The sequence below is a fragment of the Chlorocebus sabaeus genome, chromosome 21 (genome assembly GCF_047675955.1).
Source record: "Chlorocebus sabaeus isolate Y175 chromosome 21, mChlSab1.0.hap1, whole genome shotgun sequence".
Classification (NCBI taxonomy): Eukaryota; Metazoa; Chordata; class Mammalia; order Primates; family Cercopithecidae; genus Chlorocebus; species Chlorocebus sabaeus.
Window position 1 is genome coordinate 54,520,840 of NC_132924.1, and position 17,797 is coordinate 54,538,636.

At 37.3% G+C, this 17,797-nt stretch overlaps 1 protein-coding gene across 2 annotated transcripts in view; it reads left to right on the top strand.

Annotated features, from left to right (window-relative positions):
• The window catches only part of COL28A1 (collagen type XXVIII alpha 1 chain), a 184,727-nt gene that overhangs the window by 66,070 nt on the left and 100,860 nt on the right, over window positions 1-17,797 (top strand). For both annotated transcript variants that reach the window (XM_073009112.1, XM_073009113.1), the window contains exons 16-19: window positions 5,319-5,387; window positions 8,076-8,144; window positions 9,201-9,269; window positions 17,237-17,308. In XM_073009112.1, the coding sequence (XP_072865213.1) occupies window positions 5,319-5,387; window positions 8,076-8,144; window positions 9,201-9,269; window positions 17,237-17,308 (279 nt within the window). The remainder of the gene's footprint in view (window positions 1-5,318; window positions 5,388-8,075; window positions 8,145-9,200; window positions 9,270-17,236; window positions 17,309-17,797) is intronic.

Consider the following 17,797-nt stretch of genomic DNA (forward strand, 5'->3'; position numbering starts at 1 on the left):
GTGTGATCTCAGCTCACTATAACCTCCGCCTCCTGGGTTCAAGTGATTGTCCTGCCTCAGCATCCCGAGTAGCTGGGATTACAGGCATGCGCCAGCACGCCTGGCTAATTTTTGTATTTTTAGTAGAGATGGGGTTTCTCCATGTTGGTCAGGCTGGTCTCGAACTGCTGACCTCAGGTGATCCACCTGCCTCGGCCTCCCAAAGTGTTGAGATTACAGGCGTGAGTCACCGTGCCCAGCCTGCATTTCTATAAGTGCATCCATGTTTCCTGAAGTTTTGACTGTTTTTATTTATGCCATCTATTTCATCGAATATTTCTTCCTTCATTTCTTTTATCATTTAAAAAATTTCTTTACATTGGGCTTCACCTTTCTCTGGTGCCTTCCTGATTAGCTTAATAACTCACCTTCTAAATTCTTTTTCAGGTAGATCAGGGATGTCTTCTTGTTGGGATCTATTGCTGGTGAGCTAGTGTGACTTTTTGGAGGGTGTTAAATAACCTTGTTTTGTCATATTGCCAGAGTTGGTTTTCTGGTTCCTTCTCATTTGGGTAGGCTCTGTCAGAAGGAAGTTCTAGGGCTCAAGGCTGTCATTAAATTCCTTTTGTCCCATGGGGTGTTTCCTTGATGTAGTAGTCTCGCCCTTTTTCTAGGGATGTGGCTTCCTGAGAGCCAAGCTGTAGTGATTGTTATCTCTCTCCTGGATCTAGCCACCGAGCAATTCTACTGGGCTCCAGGCTGGTAATGGGGGCTGTCTGCATAGAGTCCTGTGATGTGGACTATCTGTGGGTCCCTCAGCCATGGATACCAGCACCTGCTCCAGTGGAGGTGGCAGGGGGGTGAAATGGACTCTGTGAAGGTCCTTAGCTTTTGTTGGTTAGTGCAGTATTTTTGTGCTGGTTGGCCTCCTGCTGGGAGGTGGTACCTTCAAGAGAGCATCAGCTGTGGTAGTATGGGAAGCAATATGTGGTGGATGGGGCCCTAGAACTCCCACAAGTATATGCCCTTTGTCTTCAGTTACCAGGGTGGATAGGGAAGGACTATTAAGTGGGAGCAAGGCTAGGTGTGTCTGAGCGCAGACTCTACTAGGGCGGGTCTTGCTGTGGTTGCTGTGGGGGATGAGGGTGAGGTTCCCAGGTCAATGGAGTTGTGTACCTAGGAGGATTATGGCTGCCTCTACTGTGCCATGCAGGTTGTCAGGGAAGTGGGGGAAAGCTGGCAGTCACAGGCCTCACCCAGCTCCCATGCAAACCGAAGGGCCGGTCTCTCCCCCACTGTGCCCCTCCAACAACATGGAATCTGTTTCCAGGCAGTGGGTGAGCAGGGTTGAGAACTTGTCCCAGGCTTCCCACCTCCCAACTAGGAAAGTCAGTAGAGCTTTCTTTCTTTCCCTGCCTGTGGAGCCTGCACACTGGATTCACGCCCTTTCCTGAGTTCTGACCAGGAGATTTCTCAATCTGTTGAAATTATTACAAAGTTCAGTTAGAGGTTTCCTTCTCACTGTGGCCTTTTCCCAGTGCCTCTGGCAGACATCCTCAAGGACCCCAGTGATGTGAGGCAGAGATGGCTTGCTAGGGGACCTGCTGAGCCCACAGGGATTTTCCCGCTGTTTCTTCTACCCCTGTATTTCGCTCGGCTCTATCAATTGACTCAGCTCCAGTAATCTAGACCTAGTGGGGGTATGTGTTCAGGGGCGGACAATCTCCCTTTCCCATTTCCATAGTTTGGGCACTCATAATATTTGGGGTGTCTCCTGGGTCCTGCAGGAGCAATCCATTTCCTTCAGCAAGTATGAGTTTTCATGGCTTTCCTAATGTATTCCTGCAGTCGTTCTGGAGCAAAGGTTCACAATGCGAGCCTCCACGTGCTGTTCTTTCCATCTGAGTGGGAGCTGCAATCTAGTCCTGCCTCCTGCCCACCATGATCTCCAAATCTAGTATATGCAAGATATGTTATTATGTAGGATGACCTATGATCTGAGAAACTTGATTATTTCTATTTATCGTAATGTCTCACTTATTTGGGTTCTGACATCCAGTGACTTCTACCATCAGTAAAGCAGCTTTGAATCCAGACATTATCAAAAGACATTTCTTCTTAGTAAAGAAAATAGTTGTTAAAAACATTGACTTGACCTTGTTAGAGAAGTGTATATCCATCCCTAGGCTCCCACTCAAAAATATTATCTTAAAATATTTTTTAATCGGGTTAAAATAAGGAAACTCATTTAAGAAAACTAGTGTTGATGCCTTCCCACAAGGACCAACAGGAATCCATCCAGAGTTTTAGCAAGTCTTGTTGACTGTAGGGAGGGAGACCACATACGATGCACCTATAGGAACTCAGGAAGAGGATGAAAGATATTTCATAGGATTTGCGCTTGTGTTAGGTGATTTTTGGGAATCATTTAAGAAATCAGGGCCGGGCGCAGTGGCTCTTGCCTGTAATTCCAGCACTTTGGGAGGCTGAGGAGGGTGGATCACAAGGTCAGGAGATCAAGACCATCCTGGCTAACATGTTGAAACCCTGTCTCTACTAAAAATAAAAAAAAAAGAAGAAAATTAGCTGGGCATGGTGGCAGGCGCCTGTAGTCCCAGCTACTCGGGAGGCTGAGGCAGGAGAATGGCATGAATCCAGGAGGCAGAGCTTGCAGTGAGCTGAGATTGCGCCACTTCACTCCAGCCTGTGCGACAGAGTGAGACCCGTCTCAAAAAACAAAACAAAAGAAAACAAAAGGAATCAGGGATGGGCTCTGGGTTGAATGTTATCAATAATTGGAGATAAGTTTAGGATCGGGTATTTAATGAATCTCATCTAGAAGTTGGGACAAATGGAGTTAGGCTGAGTCATAACTGGTAGAGGTAGCCATCACTCATTTTAGCCAATATTGGAGATGTTTGATCATTTGAGGGTTTTGTACAGTGTTTGCTGTTTTTGTCTGTGCTTAGATATAATTATGGAATGGTCTGGCTTTCCTCTTGGTCCATCACAGTCATGGGGTGGCCTTGTCTGATCTTGGTGATTTGTCAAATTGTTGGTGTTTGGCACCACAGCCTAGTTGCCAGGGTCAGGTCAGCTCCTCGTTGTTAGGGATTGCTTTTCTCTTTCTCACTGGCTATTTGTTTTCTTTACAACAGCTGCAGATTATACCAGATTAGAAATGGGAATGGGGCTGGTGATAGAAGCTACTAGAGGCTGATACAGCCATAAAAAGCAGTGGAAGTGAGGCTGCCAGAGGGGGAAGGATATAAGAAACGTGTAAAAAAGCAGAGAGCTCATATCAATTCAGAGTCATTTATATATCAGCCTTTAAGCATATCATTATATTGTATATTATATTGGAATAACAATTGATATTCATGATTATATCAAGTGTTGGGTTTCAATCTTGAGTGACTTATTTTTATTTGCTGGTAGTTATTTCTTCTAGCTGTTTGTATTTAAATAGCAGAAATAAATAGCGATATGAATTTTAGATGCAATACAATTCTTTTTTCAAGTCTCTTAGCTCTGGTTGTACTGCAGCTCCAAAATACTCCAAAAAACTCCAAAAAATACGTAAGATGCTCTTTCTTCCTTTGGAGCAGTGAGAACTGAATACAACAGAACCATTGTTTTATGAGTTCAGTAAATTAACTTTTTCAGGTGGTGTTGTGACATGGTGCACGTATTTTTACATCTGGAGCTCATGCAAAGAAAACACTTTGAAATATCAGGATATTATTACATAGCAAAGCTTTTATCTGCTGTTCCCTCAATACCATCTTCTTTTTCCTTTCTTCCTTTCCTATTTTTTTACATATAACACTAGATTCAGAGACCTTGGTGTCTGTGATTCAAGTGATAATATACACATGCCTCTGATAAGGCCTCTCATATATAAAGGTACACAATAAAGTTGTACTTATGGCGTGGGTATTTAAATCTCAATAACACTGCACAAAAAGGGACCCTCTCTTACGTGTTTAACAAATATTTGCAAACTAGTGGCTGTGAGTTGGGTTTTGGAGTCAGAGTGGACTTTACTCTCACTTCTGCCATCTAACAGTTGTGTGACCTGGGGTGAGTTACTTACACTAATCTGAAAAATGGGGATCGCCACTTTACCGGGGTTGTTGTGAGGATAAATGAAAGGATGTAAAGCATTTAGCACAATATCTGATGCATAAGAAATCAAGTTCTGAATCAGAATAATCCAGCTCTGAGCTAGAACTTGAGTCCATTATGTTTTCCTTCCATAATATTGATGTAGATCAAGGGTTGATAGAAAGTAGAACACTAAGGAGTGTATTCGAGGGCATCTCTTAGTACAGGTTCTATATATTTAATATTATATAAAGTTTGATCTAATGATACTTTTTTTTTTTGAGACAGAGTTTCACTCTTGTTTCCCAGGCTGGGGTGCAATGGCATGATCTCAGCTCACCGCAACATTCACCTCCCCTGTTCAAGCAATTCTTCTGCCTAAGCCTCCTAAGTAGCTGGGATTACAGGCATGTGACACCATGCCCAGCTAATTTTGTATTTTTAGTAGAGATGGGGTTTCTCCATGTTGGTCAGGCTGGTCTCGAACTCCTGACCTCAGGTGATCCACCCACCTCAGCCCCCCAAAGTGCTGGGATTACAGGCGTGAGCCACCGTGCCTGCTAAATGATACATTTTTCTTCATAAAAACATTTATTTAGTTCAAACATCGGCCAACTGTGGAGCTGGCTGCCTGTTTTTATAAATAAAATGTTATCGGAGCACAGGTATACTTGTTCACTATGTATTATCTATGATGTTCTTCTTGCTGGTACTTTAATTTTCTTTTCTCAATTTCATGGAAGAAGAAAAATAGGGCTCTTTAATTTTGCTGCATTCACTTGAGATCACTTCTTAATTTTCAAAATGCATTTTAAATAAGATTTGGAGGGAAAGGGTATTTAGAAAATTTAAAAATATTTTTCTTCAATTTATCTCTCAGATTCTATTTTTATTATATCCTATGAATTTTCTACTTTTAAATATTTCTGTTATAATCTTAGCAGAAAATGTTTGTGTTATAACAACTATTCAGGAATTTTTGTTTGTGAGAAAAATGATTGATAAATATAAGCCTATACAAATGCTCACCAACTTAGACCGAATAGCAAAATGTCATTTACTATTTTGGAGAATTTGAACTATAAACTGTTTAAAAGGAATAAAATAAAGTTTTATAATTTTCCATGTTGAACTTTTTTTATAGTATAAAGATAGATTTTAACATAGCCTAATTCCAGGTTAGCAAAGTATGAAATAATAAGATTTTGTTTTATTGTTATATTTCTGTGCAGGGGGATATGGGACCTGTGGGACCCCAAGGACCAATGGGGATCCCTGGAATCGGGAGTCAAGGGGAACAGGTAATTAATGTACTCTTCCTTTCCCTTCAGTGCAGAATATTCTAGCCCCATCTTGGTCTTCATTGAAGGCCAGCCCTGCAAACAGCTTTGAGTGTGTTTGACAGTTAATTGCAATGGAGTGTAAGTCCAGAAATGAATATAGGGAAGGATAAGATGGTTTCATGAGAAGATTTTATTTTTTAGAACTTCCAAAGGCTTAAAAAATAGGTAGTGTGTTTCATGAGGCTGTGACTTTTAACATTAGAACCTAATTAACAAGGTAAAGGTTTTAGTGCAATATTTTTAGTTTCCCTTGGGAACAACAGTTTACTTACCTGCTGGTTTGTATATTTTTTTTCTCCTTGAAGCTTTGTGAAAATTGAACCCCACTCTCTCCCAAAGGAGTAGAGTAGTATCCCCTCACCAACCACTCCAACAAGCTACATACCAATTTTTAAAAAAGTATTATAGTTAAAACTTGGACCAGGATCAGGAGTAACCACTTAGTTTAAGGGGCACCCTTCTTGAATAGAAGAAAACCACAGAGAGAATTTATAAATGACACCTGGCCCGTTGGTGAGAAGAAAAGAAAGATCTGTAAGAATGTCTACGTTCATGATTAGAACCACTTCCAGAATCTTCTGATAACTTTTGGAAAATCTGGGTATTGTGATAAATCTAAATAATGTGAAGATAGTATAACAGTACTCTCTTCTGTTGTTAACCATGTAGTTTTTAATTTACCATATGCTTTGTTGCTTACCATATACTTATGCAATCTCATAATCAAAGTGACCAACAAATCCAGTTTTATGCTAAATATCTCCTGGTTAGAAAGTGGCAGGTTAGGTTTGATTAAGATTTACGATTAAGATTTATGATTAAGGTTTGAATTATTCTATTGCTTAGAGAATGAATAATGCTTTCTTTATCTAAGGTAGTGGGAGAATGGAAGAATTTAAAAAATGAGATAATTTCAAATGTCATTGTTGAGATTAACTTTGGGTTTATTTCTAATTGTCTGCTAATTTATTGTTGTTATTACTTTTTTTGTTAGTCCAAACAACAGCAAAGTTGGGTATGACTCCTTTTTCCATTCCCTTGCCCTTGACAGAGGTCCTAGTCTAACACATTAGGAATCTTAAGGTACAGAAGAAGCCAAGATAACTGTATAAATATTTAGATAATAATTAAGAGCTGGATATTTGGGCAACTCAAATCATGATTTGATGATACCAGCAGACATTCTCAAGCCTTGTAGTTTATTTGTTGGTTTTAGCAGGGGCTTACTGATCCCAAAAGTGGTCGGACAATGCTGTCACATCTTGGGTCTTGCGGTGCTCCTGTTGCTGAGTCACTACTATGGGGCTAAACGTGAGGTTCAAAGACAAGTCTGTCCAGATGGCCTGTGAATTCTGGACTTCCTACCTACAGCTTCTCGTCGCCTTTAATGCTGTTCCTTGGTGGAGGTTGTTGTTCTTCAGCTTGGGAAACAAAACAAAACAAAACAAAACAACTCTTGTACTTCTTTCATTTTCTCACCCCCTTTTCTTCTTTTCAAAAAGAAAAATAATTTTGGGTAGATGTGTTCTTATAGAGCTGATCTCGATTGGAAATGAGACCTCTATTTGTAAAATGATCTGAGAAAGAAAATCATTTATTTACATTTTAAGACAAATGATATAACTTCTACTTAAATTTAACCTCTGTTCATTTACTTAAATTTAACCTCAGTTATTCAATGTTCTTATCTTTAATTTTATGTGTTTATCCATTACATTCTTGTTATATTTGATCTTCCTATTTCTCTTATAAAAATGAGTGTTTTCCCTCATGTGTTTATAAGGGAACTTCTGTTTCCAGCAACATGTTTACAATATCTCTTAAATGGCCCACAGATTTTTGTTAAATATTTGGAGGCTTGATCAACTCAGATCTTTTACAAAATAGAGTGAAATATAAACAACCACATATACACATGTACATATATGTGCACATCCCTTTGTATACCCATGTATAAAAACCTCCTTTATAGTGTGAATGATGGAGTCAAGTGTTTGAACATTCTTCAATTTGGAATCTACTGACTATTGCTTCTTAGAGCCTAGGTCAAACCTTCAATTTACCATCCAGATACATATATATTGGGACAACTGGGATATAGGTTTGCCTGCATGTGACAGAGATATGAAATAGGTTAACTAGATGTAATTTTATTTTCCTTACTTAAAACTCCAAGCTGGTATAGTGGCTGTATTAATCAGTCTTGTTAGTCTGCCATACTGAGGGTGCTCTCCTCATCTGCGTGATCCTGGATGGCCACCCTCTCTTAATTCCAGCTACTGAAGAAGAGGAAAAGGGAAGGAGAAGGCATACCTCTTCTTTTAGCATGAACCAGGAATTACATACATCACTTCATTCACATCCCATTGGCTAGAATCTAGCCCACATGGCCACTCCTGGCTGCAACAGGGACTGAGAAATATGGTCTTTATTCTAGGCAGACATATGGGCCAGCTAAAATTTCTCTTAATATGGAAATAGGGAAGAATGCAAATTGTGGTTTAACTAGCAGCCTCTGCCACCCCACTCCACAAATGTTTATTGAGTGTAAGTAACTTATTATGGAGTTTGAACTAAAGTTTCACTTTAGAGGATTTGAAACTACCTAATTTCACTAATACTATTTTATAAAATTTTATTTTAAAGGGAATCCAAGGTCCTATTGGTCCACCTGGTCCACAAGGGCCCCCAGGACAAGGCTTACCTGGTTCCAAGGTAACTTCGTAAATGAGAGCAGAGTTTAATATATCTATAGTATAATTGCTGTTTTCTAATCAGTGCCAGTGCATTTAGAAGACAGCAGATAGAATGAACTTAATCAGAGATCTCTACTTAATGCAAAATGTTACTGATATTCCTGACAATTTAGAAAATGTAATATGTATTCTTTATGCTTTAAGAAAGTTTTACTTATGCAATTTTCATTTGTTGTTTTCTTTGTTACTTTTACTTATGAGATCCTATTCTAGCAACTCAAGCAGTAATATTAACAGAAGCAACCAGTGGTTATGTGTCTTTCTAGGTTGGCTAACTTTCATTCTCACCACCACTCTGACAGTAGGTCCAACTACTAAAACCATAGCTAAAGAGATGGGATCAGAAATGACCTAACAAATAAAAATGTTTTATGTACTTGGGAATCAAACTATCTCATAGATTGGAACTATTATTTTTTCCTTGAGGAGGAGCATGGCACTTATTTAACTAGTTATCCTTAATATTGCTTCTAAGAATCATGAATCATTGTTAAATAAATAAAATGCTTCTCTGAGACTGCTCACCTTAGAACTCACTCCTTAGAGCTGTACGTGTGAGAAGCCCCTCAGTGGAGCACTCTGACTATTCTTGAGAGTTTTGATTTGGAGCTTGTCCTTAAAAGCTCAAGTTGTGTTCTCTGCTTATGACATTGCTCTTGATCAGCAGTTACCTTGCCTTTTCCTGTGCCAATTTTAGTTGTTCTTGAATGCAGCTGCCTATCTTTTCCAGATACCCTCCACAAGGGGCTCCTTAAAAATCAATTCTGAATATGCTATATGGCCTATATTTTAAGTCAGACCATATATACATCAAATATTATATATATTTTTCATTTACATAGATTCCAAATCTGGTGCAAATCCATCCATCTGAAGGGATTTCAGGCAATATATATGAATTGAGCATATGAAACTGTTTTACTTTATTGATATAAGACAGGTTTTAGGAGATCAACAGCAGGAATATATTATTTTCACTTTGCTGCTGTATTAAAATACTCCCTTTTCTTACTAGGGAGAAGTAGGCCAAATGGGACCTACAGGCCCTCGAGGACCAGTGGGAATTGGAGTACAAGGTCCAAAGGTGAGTTGACTGCTGCTCGGAAGTGATATGATACTTTATTTAATATTATGTAAGGTTTCCTTTATATTTAATTGCAGTACAGACCCTGCATGTGTTATCTAATGCTATATTAACGGGCTCCTTTTACTTTTTAAGTGTGGCTACTACTACTGCAAAAGCTATAATTACGTGTATGGCTTGCTTTATATTCCTCTTGGACAGTGCTGCTCTAAAATACATACTCCATGGGGGTGGCACTTTGTTTATCTTGGTTTATTATGGAATCCCCAGCTTTGGGGACATGATAGATTCTCAATAAATACTGCTGAATAAATGAACGAATACTTAGTTTACCCTTCACAGTTTCTATAACTCATCCTGAAGTTATATAGGATCTAGAGAGCCATGTTGAGCACTCAACTTCACCATTGTTCTGTTGTTATTGTCATATTCTTGTAAGCATTTGAGTATTAGAAGAGTATGTAAGATGCAGGTCTAAGAAGAATATACATGTTACATATATAAGCATATCATTACAAAGGATAAAAATGTATTAATATAGTAATAGTAGCTGACATTTTTACATGGTTTCCATGTGCTACACAGTATACTAAGTGCCAAGTTTGACATATATGTTTATACATATATGTAATATATGCCTCTGTGTATGTATGTATACAAACATATTATGTTATATACATGTCAATGGCAGAGAGGCAATATACAATATAGTAAGGCTCAGCTGTTAGACTACCCAAGTTCAAATCTCAGTTCCACCACTTATGACATATGCAATCTTAAACTTACTTTAAAAAATGAAGTATGGTTCTGCCGGGGGTGGTGGCTCATGCCTGTAATCCCAGCACTTTGGGAAGCCAAGGAGGGTGGATCACGAGGTCAAGAGATCGAGACCATCCTGGCCAACTGGTGAAACCCCATCTCTACTAAAAATACAAAAAAATTAGCCGAGCGTGGTGGTGGGCACCTGTAGTCCCAGCTACTCGGGAGGCTGAGGCAGGAGAATGGCGTGAACCCAGGAGGCGGAGCTTGCAGTGAGCCTGGGTGGCAGAGCGAGACTCTGTCTCAAAAACAAACAAACAAACAAACAAACATTAGCTGGGCATGGTGGTGTGTGCCTGTAGTCCCAGCTACTTAGGAGGCTGAGGCAGGAGAATCGCTTGAACCCAGGAGGTGGAGGTTGCAGTGAGCTGAGATTGCGCCACTGCACTCCAGCCTGGCGACAAAGTGAGACTCAGTCTTAAAAAATGAAAATGAAGTGTTTCAAATATATTCACCATATAGAGAACAATACAAAGAGCACCTATGTATTCCACAGCCCAGCTTTATCAAATGTTAACGTTTTACCACACTGACTCTAGACTTTTTAAAAGAAACATTGTAGGTGTGGCTGAAGGTCCCTGCTGGCACTCCCCAATCCCACTGCCCTCCCTTCTCTCCTCACACATAATCATTATCATGAATTTGGTGTTTATCATTATTTTGAAGTTTTTATAATTTCCTACATGTTTTTATCCATAAAATATATATCGCTTCTTTTGTGTTCTTGAACTTTACATGATATATCATTCTGCAATATATTTATAGTCAGCCTTACATTTTATTTGTGCTTTTATATGCCACTAATTCATTGATATTAATCGCATTATAGTATTCCACTATATGAAAATATCTCATTTTATATTTATTCATCTTCATGTTGGTGGATATTTAAATTGCTTCTCATTCTTTTTGATTTTGCCAACAATGCTGCCACAAACATTCCGTTTCCTTTTGTATAAGTTAGAGGACAAGTTTCTTGACTTGTAGAAGATAGACAGCTAGAGGTAGAATGGGAAGATCATAGAGCATGTGAGTCTTCAATTTTGATACTGTAAAAAATCTTGTCCAAAATACTTGTGCCAGTTTACCTTCCTGCTAGCAATAGGTAATGGTGTTCCTTTCTCTAAATCTGTGCAAATATGAAATGTGTACAAATGTCTCTTATTGTGTTATATAAACTGTAAATATCTTTTCCTAGGCTGTGACTTATTTTTTTCACTTAGAGTACTTCTTAGTATACAGAAGTTTTAAATTCTGATATATTTCTATCCCTTTATGATTTGTGATTTTTGAATATTATTTTAAAACATTTCTTGACCTCAAATTCATAAAGATACTCTTATGCATTTTTTTCTGAAATTTTTATTGTTTTGTTTAAAAAATTTAGGTATTTAACCCACACAGAATTTATTTTTGTGTGTGGGTCAATGTAGGGATCTATTTTTTTATTACAATAAATAAGCAAGTACCCCAGAATCAGTTATTTAATAGTCCATCTTTACAACACTGATTTGCAGTACCACCTCTTTCATATATCAGGCTTCCATATTTTGAGCATCAGTGCCTGAGCTCTCTATTCTACTCGATTTTTCTATTTATATCTCTCAGTGCTATTACCTCCTTGTCTTGATTATAATAAATTTATAATATGTTCTGTTATCTAAAAGGAAAAATACTCTTGTCTTCTTTCTTGGTAATTATTGACTCTAAGATACATATTTTAGGGTTGGCTTGTCAAATTTAACAGGATACCCCATTTGGTTTGCACTAAATCTACAAATTAAATAGTAAGTCTTTCATACCACAGAGTAAAGCTCTAACTTTTCAAGAAAATATTTGTAATTTTTTCCATAAATGTCTTGTACTTTTTAAGTTAAATTTATTTCCAGATACCTTGCAGAAATTTTTGTAATTGTGAATTTTTTTCTACATCTTTTAACTAAATAGTATAGGTCTAGGTCTATAGGAGAAGGGTTTTTTTGTTGTTTGTTTTCTTTGTTTGTTTGTTTTGGCATGTTGATTTTGTATCCAGCCACCCTGTGAAATCTCTGTTTGTGTAATCTCTTGCTTTTTCAGTCTCTATGTACACAATCATATTGTCTGAAAATAAAGTTTTACCTATTCTTTTTTAGCTCTCCTTTTATTATTTTTTTGTCATTTTGTACTGCTAGGATCACTTGTACAATGTTTAAAAGAAATGACTTCAAAAGAAGTGCTTCTAAAATGTCACTTTTAAGTGTGACATTTGCTGAAAGTTTTTGATAGATACCCTTTATTAGGTTAAGGTAATTCTGTTCTTTTTTGGTTGTACCAAATGTTACTTATTAAATATAAATGATTACTGGATTTTATCAAATTATGCATCTACTAAGATAATTGTGTTGTTTTCCACTTTTAACTTCTTAATATGATACATTACAGTTACAGAGTTTTCAGATGTCAAACCATCCTTGCATTCTTGAGATAAACTCAATTCATTATGTGTACTTTTTATGATGATCATTCAACTGACTCTTTTATTCAAGATTTTTCTTTTATTTTAATAACTATGTATTATCTAATTGGCATATAATAAATGCACATGTTTAAAGTATAAAATGCAATGTTTTGAGATATGTATATACCCTTGGAATCATCACCGCAATCAAGATGATAAGTATTTCTATACCCCTCAGAAGTTACCATCTGTCCTTCTATCCCTCTGTAACTTCTTGTATGTTCACTAATATGCTTTCCACAGATCTGCTTTCCAATTATCCACTAACCATTGACCTGTTTTTTGTCATCATAGTTTGCATTTTCTAGATTTTTATGGAATTATATACTTTGTGATATTTTTCTGGCTTCTTTTAACTCAGCAAAATCATTTTAAGATCCATGTTGTAGCATATATATGAACAGTTCATTCCTTCATATTATGGAATACTGTTGTATTATATGGATATGCCACAATTTGTTTATCCATTCACCTGTGGATAAAAATTTTGCTTTTTTCCAGATTTTGAATATTATAAATAAAGCTATTATGAACATTTATATACGTGTTTGTATGGACATTTGTTTTTATTTTTCTTGAGTAAACACCTAGAAGTGAAATGGCTAGGTCAGAAGGTAGGTATTCATTTAGCGTTCCAAGAAATTGCCAAATCAACTTCCAAAACAAAGATATCTTTGCTTATTATTTTTTCCGGTTACAGAATTAGAGTGTGCAGTTCCTTTATCTTCCTTTTAGTACTTTTAAAATGTTGTTCTATTGTCTTCTCTCTTGCATTGTTTCTGATAAGAAATCTGTTGTTATCCTTATATTTGTTTCTGTATGCAACATGTCTTTTTTCCTCTGGCTGCTTTTGAGATTTTCTCTACATCACTGGTTTTGAGTGGTGTGATTATAATGTCCCTTAGATATGTTTCTTGTGCTTGAAGTTCATTGATATTCTTGGTTACTGATATTCTTAGATCTATGGGTTATAGTTTTAAACAAATTTGGAAAATATTTGGCCAGTATTTCTTGAAATAGCACTTCCTCACCTGAGGAACTCCAGTTTTACTTATATTTGGATTTTATTCTTGTTTTGAGACAGAGTCTCACTCCCACCGAGGCTGAAGTGCAGTGGCATGCTCTTGACTCACTGCAACCTCTGCCTCCTGGATTCAAGTGATCCTATGCCTCAGCTTCCCACATAGCTGGGATTACAGGCATGCACCACTACTCCTGGCTAATTTTTGTATTTTTTAGTAGAGATGGGTTTTAATAATGTTGGCCAGGCTATTATTTGGATGTTTCAGGTTATTTCACAGTTCACTGGTGCTCTGCTCATTCTTTTTCAGTCTCTTTTCTCTCTGTGTTTAATTTAGGATAGCTTTTATTGCTACATGTTTTAGTTCATTAATCTTTTCTTCCATGACACTAATAAGCTTTTAATTCTGTCCAGTGTTTTTTTATCTCATACATTGTAATTTTCAAATCTAAAATTTTAATTTGTATCCTTCATATATCTTCCATGTCTCTATTTAACATGGTTTGAATTTCCTCTGGTTTCTTGACTGTATGGAATATAGTGATAATAACTTTTAATGTTCTTACCTACTAATTCTAATGCTGGTTTTATTTCTGGGCAAGTTTCAATGGGGTTGATTTTTCTCAACACAAAGTGCTATATTTTTCAGCCTTTTTGAATGCCTATTTTTAAATTAAATATTATTATTAATATTAATATTTTTAAAGATGGGGTCTTGCTATGTTGCCCAGGCTTGCTTTGAATTCTTGGGCTCAAGCTGTCTTCTTGCCTTAGCCTCCTGAGTAGTTGGGATTACAGGCATGTACCACTATGCCTGGCTGAGTAGTTTTTTATTGAATGTCCAACATTGTGAATTTTATCTTTTTGCATGTTGGATATTTTTGTATTCCTCTAATTTGAGCTTTGTTCTTGAATATTTTGTAGTTACTTGAAAACAGATTGACCCAGTTTGGTCTTGCATTTAAGTTTTATTAGGTAAGACTACAGCAACATTTAGTCTAGGGTTAATTTTTCCCTGCTGTTGAGGTAAGACCTTTTTAGAACTCCAATTTATGCCCTCAGAATTGTGAGGTTTTATTTCTTGAAAGTAGAAATAGGCAGTATTCCTGGTTCAAAGTCAGTTCTCTCTAATCTTTTAAGTTGGTTGTTTTCCTGGCCTTGGGTAGTTTCTTCATACACATGTACTGAACAGTACTCAACTGAATACTCAAAGTGGATACTCAGCAGATACTTATAGTTTTCTCTGTGTAACTCCTTCTGGTAATCTACTCTGTGAACTTTTGATACCTTGGCTCACCCAGATACATGTTTGTCTCCTTAGAGAGATGCCTGAACTTTCCCTGGTTTCTCAATCCCTGCATTATGACTTGGAAACTTTATACAGGCACTGGGGGAAATTAAAGCATTTGATTGGAAGCTTAAATTGCACTATATCTCATAGGGAGACTGGTCTATAATTTTGTTTTCTTGTCTTGCCATTGTATAATTTTTTTGAAAAGACTTTATAAGCCTCATAAAATAAATTAGGTAGACTTCCCTCTTTTTCTATTTTTTTTTTTTAGAACTGTTTATATAAGATAGGGAATAACTGTTCTTCAAAAGTTTAGAAGTTTGGTAAGTCTTGCTGTAAAACCAACTAAGCTTGTGATCTTGGAGGGAGACAAAGTAGAGACTTTTAATCACTGACTCAATTTATTTAATAGTATTGGTTTATCTAGCTTGTTCATTTCTTTTTACAGCATTTATATAATTCATATTTTTTTCAAAGATTATTGTTTTTCAATACATTTTAAAAAATTTATCACCAATTTTCTATGACTTAAAAAAATTTTACTGTATTTATAGTTATATCTTTCTTTTTTAATATTGTTTATTGGTGTCTTTAAAAAAACCTAATCATTCCTATTAGAAATGTATTCACTTTTATTCGTTTTTAAAAAGGCATTACCAGCCAGGCATGGTGGCTCACGCTTGTAATCCCAGCACTTTGGGAGGCTGAGGCAGGCAGATCACCTGAGGTCAGGAGTTCGAGAACAGCCTGACCAACATGTAGAAACCCCGTCTCTACTAAAAATACAAAATTAGCCAGGTGTGATGACACATGCCTGTAATCCCAGCTACTCGGGAGGCTAAGGCAGGAGAATCACTTGAACCCGGGAGGCGGAGGTGGTAGTGAGCCGAGATCACACCATTGAACTCCAGCCTGGGGAACAAGAGTGAAACTCCATCTCAAACACATGAAAAAAAAAAAAAAAAAGGCATTACCTTTTAGTTTTATGAATCTTCTTACTTTTTGTTTTCAAGTTTATTATTTTCTTCTCTCATCTTTATCATTCCATCTACTTAGTGTTAGATTTACAGTGCTTTTTTCCACTGGCTTGTTTAGGTTAGTTGAAGTTACTTCCAATTATTTTCCATTTTGTTGCTATTAATAAATGCCATAAAGATACTTTAAACTGTTTGAAAGTAGCATATTTTTTCCTGAACATTTTAAAGGATTTATTACTAATCATAAATTAACTTGAAAGCAAGTGGAATTAATGAATATTAGAGCTGGAAGTGGTGTTAGGGCACAAATTTGTTATTTCACTTTTATATTAGTTTTCTAGGGCTGACATAAGAAAGTACTAGGAACTGAGTGGCTTAATACAACAGAAATTTATTGTCTCACAGTCCTAGAGGCTAGAAGTCCAAAATCAGTCTGCAGGGCTATGCTTCCTCCAAAACCTGTAAGGGAGAATGCTTCCTGGTCTCGTCTTATCTTCTGGGGGTGCCTGTCAATCCTTGGCATGCCTTGCCTAGCAGATGCTCACTCTAGTCTTTGCCTCTCTTGTCACATGGTGCTCTCCCTATGTGTCTGTCTTCAGGAGGCATTTTCCTCTTCTTATAATACCCATTATATTAGTCCATTCTGTCATTGCTTTAAATAACTACCTGAGACTAGGTAATTTATAAAGAAAATAGGTTTAGTTGACTTACAGTTCTGCAGGCTGCATAGGAAACATGATGCTGGCATCTGCTTGGCTTTTGGGAGGCCTCAGGAAACTTGCAATCCTAGCAGAAGGTGAAGGGGAAGCAGGTACATCTTCATATGGAGCAGCAGGAGAGTGAGAGAGTGAAGGGGGGCGTACTACACACACATTTTTAAACAACAAGATCTCATGAGAACTCTATTATGAGAAAGGCAAGGGGAAGGTCCACCCCCATAACTCGATCACCTCCTACCAGGCCCCTCCTCCAACACTTGGAATTACAATTCGAATAAGATTTCAGTGGGGACACAGAGTCAAATTATATCATCTGTTATACTGAATTAGGGCCTCCTGTAATGACTTCATCTTAACTTGATTAAATCTGCAAAGACCGTGTTTCCAATTAAGGTTACATTCACAGGTACAAAGAGTTAGGACGTCAACATATCTTTTTGGGGTCACAATTCAGCCCATAAAAATAGAATCAAAAACTAAGGCTTAGGGATGTTAAGTAACTTCCAAAGATCAAATGGTTTAGTATTAATTACTAATCAGATTTCACGGAGGCTTTTCTCAGACACTAAAATACATCCAATTGCAAGTACCTCAGAATGGAGGTATGAACTTTTGGGAAATAAAATATTTGTTCATCCACCAGGGGGAGCCAGGCTCAATAGGGCTCCCAGGACAACCAGGAGTACCAGGAGAAGATGGAGCTGCTGGGAAGAAGGTAAGACCAAGCTTTTCATATTACTGGAGTAGGAACTATTAAACCAAACTGATATCTTGGTCCCGCAGGAGTGCAAATCAAGCCATCCAGGACAAACTCAGTATCTTTAAGAAAAAATATCTCACAATCCCAAATGTTCCTTTTCACTTATCCCTTAGGAGGGGCCTACTCAAAGGCTGAGACAGTGTCTCACATCCTCTGCCTTCTCTCTGGTGTTTTGGTTATGGCCTACTTTCTTCAGGATTTCTAGAAAGCATATTAATTTAAACTTAAGAGAAAGTCACTTCCCCCGCCCCCCGCCAAGAGGAGAGTCTGTGAGTGCATTCAGGAAATAAGGCCGTTGTAAAGATTTCCTGAAGTATTTTGAGTTGACATTTGAAATACTCATTTTTCAATAAAAGTAGCAAAAAACAGCAGGTGGAAAGGCTGAAGGTCTTCCCTGTTTTTAAAAAAATCTACCAAATGCGAATGAAGAGCCAAAGGAAAATG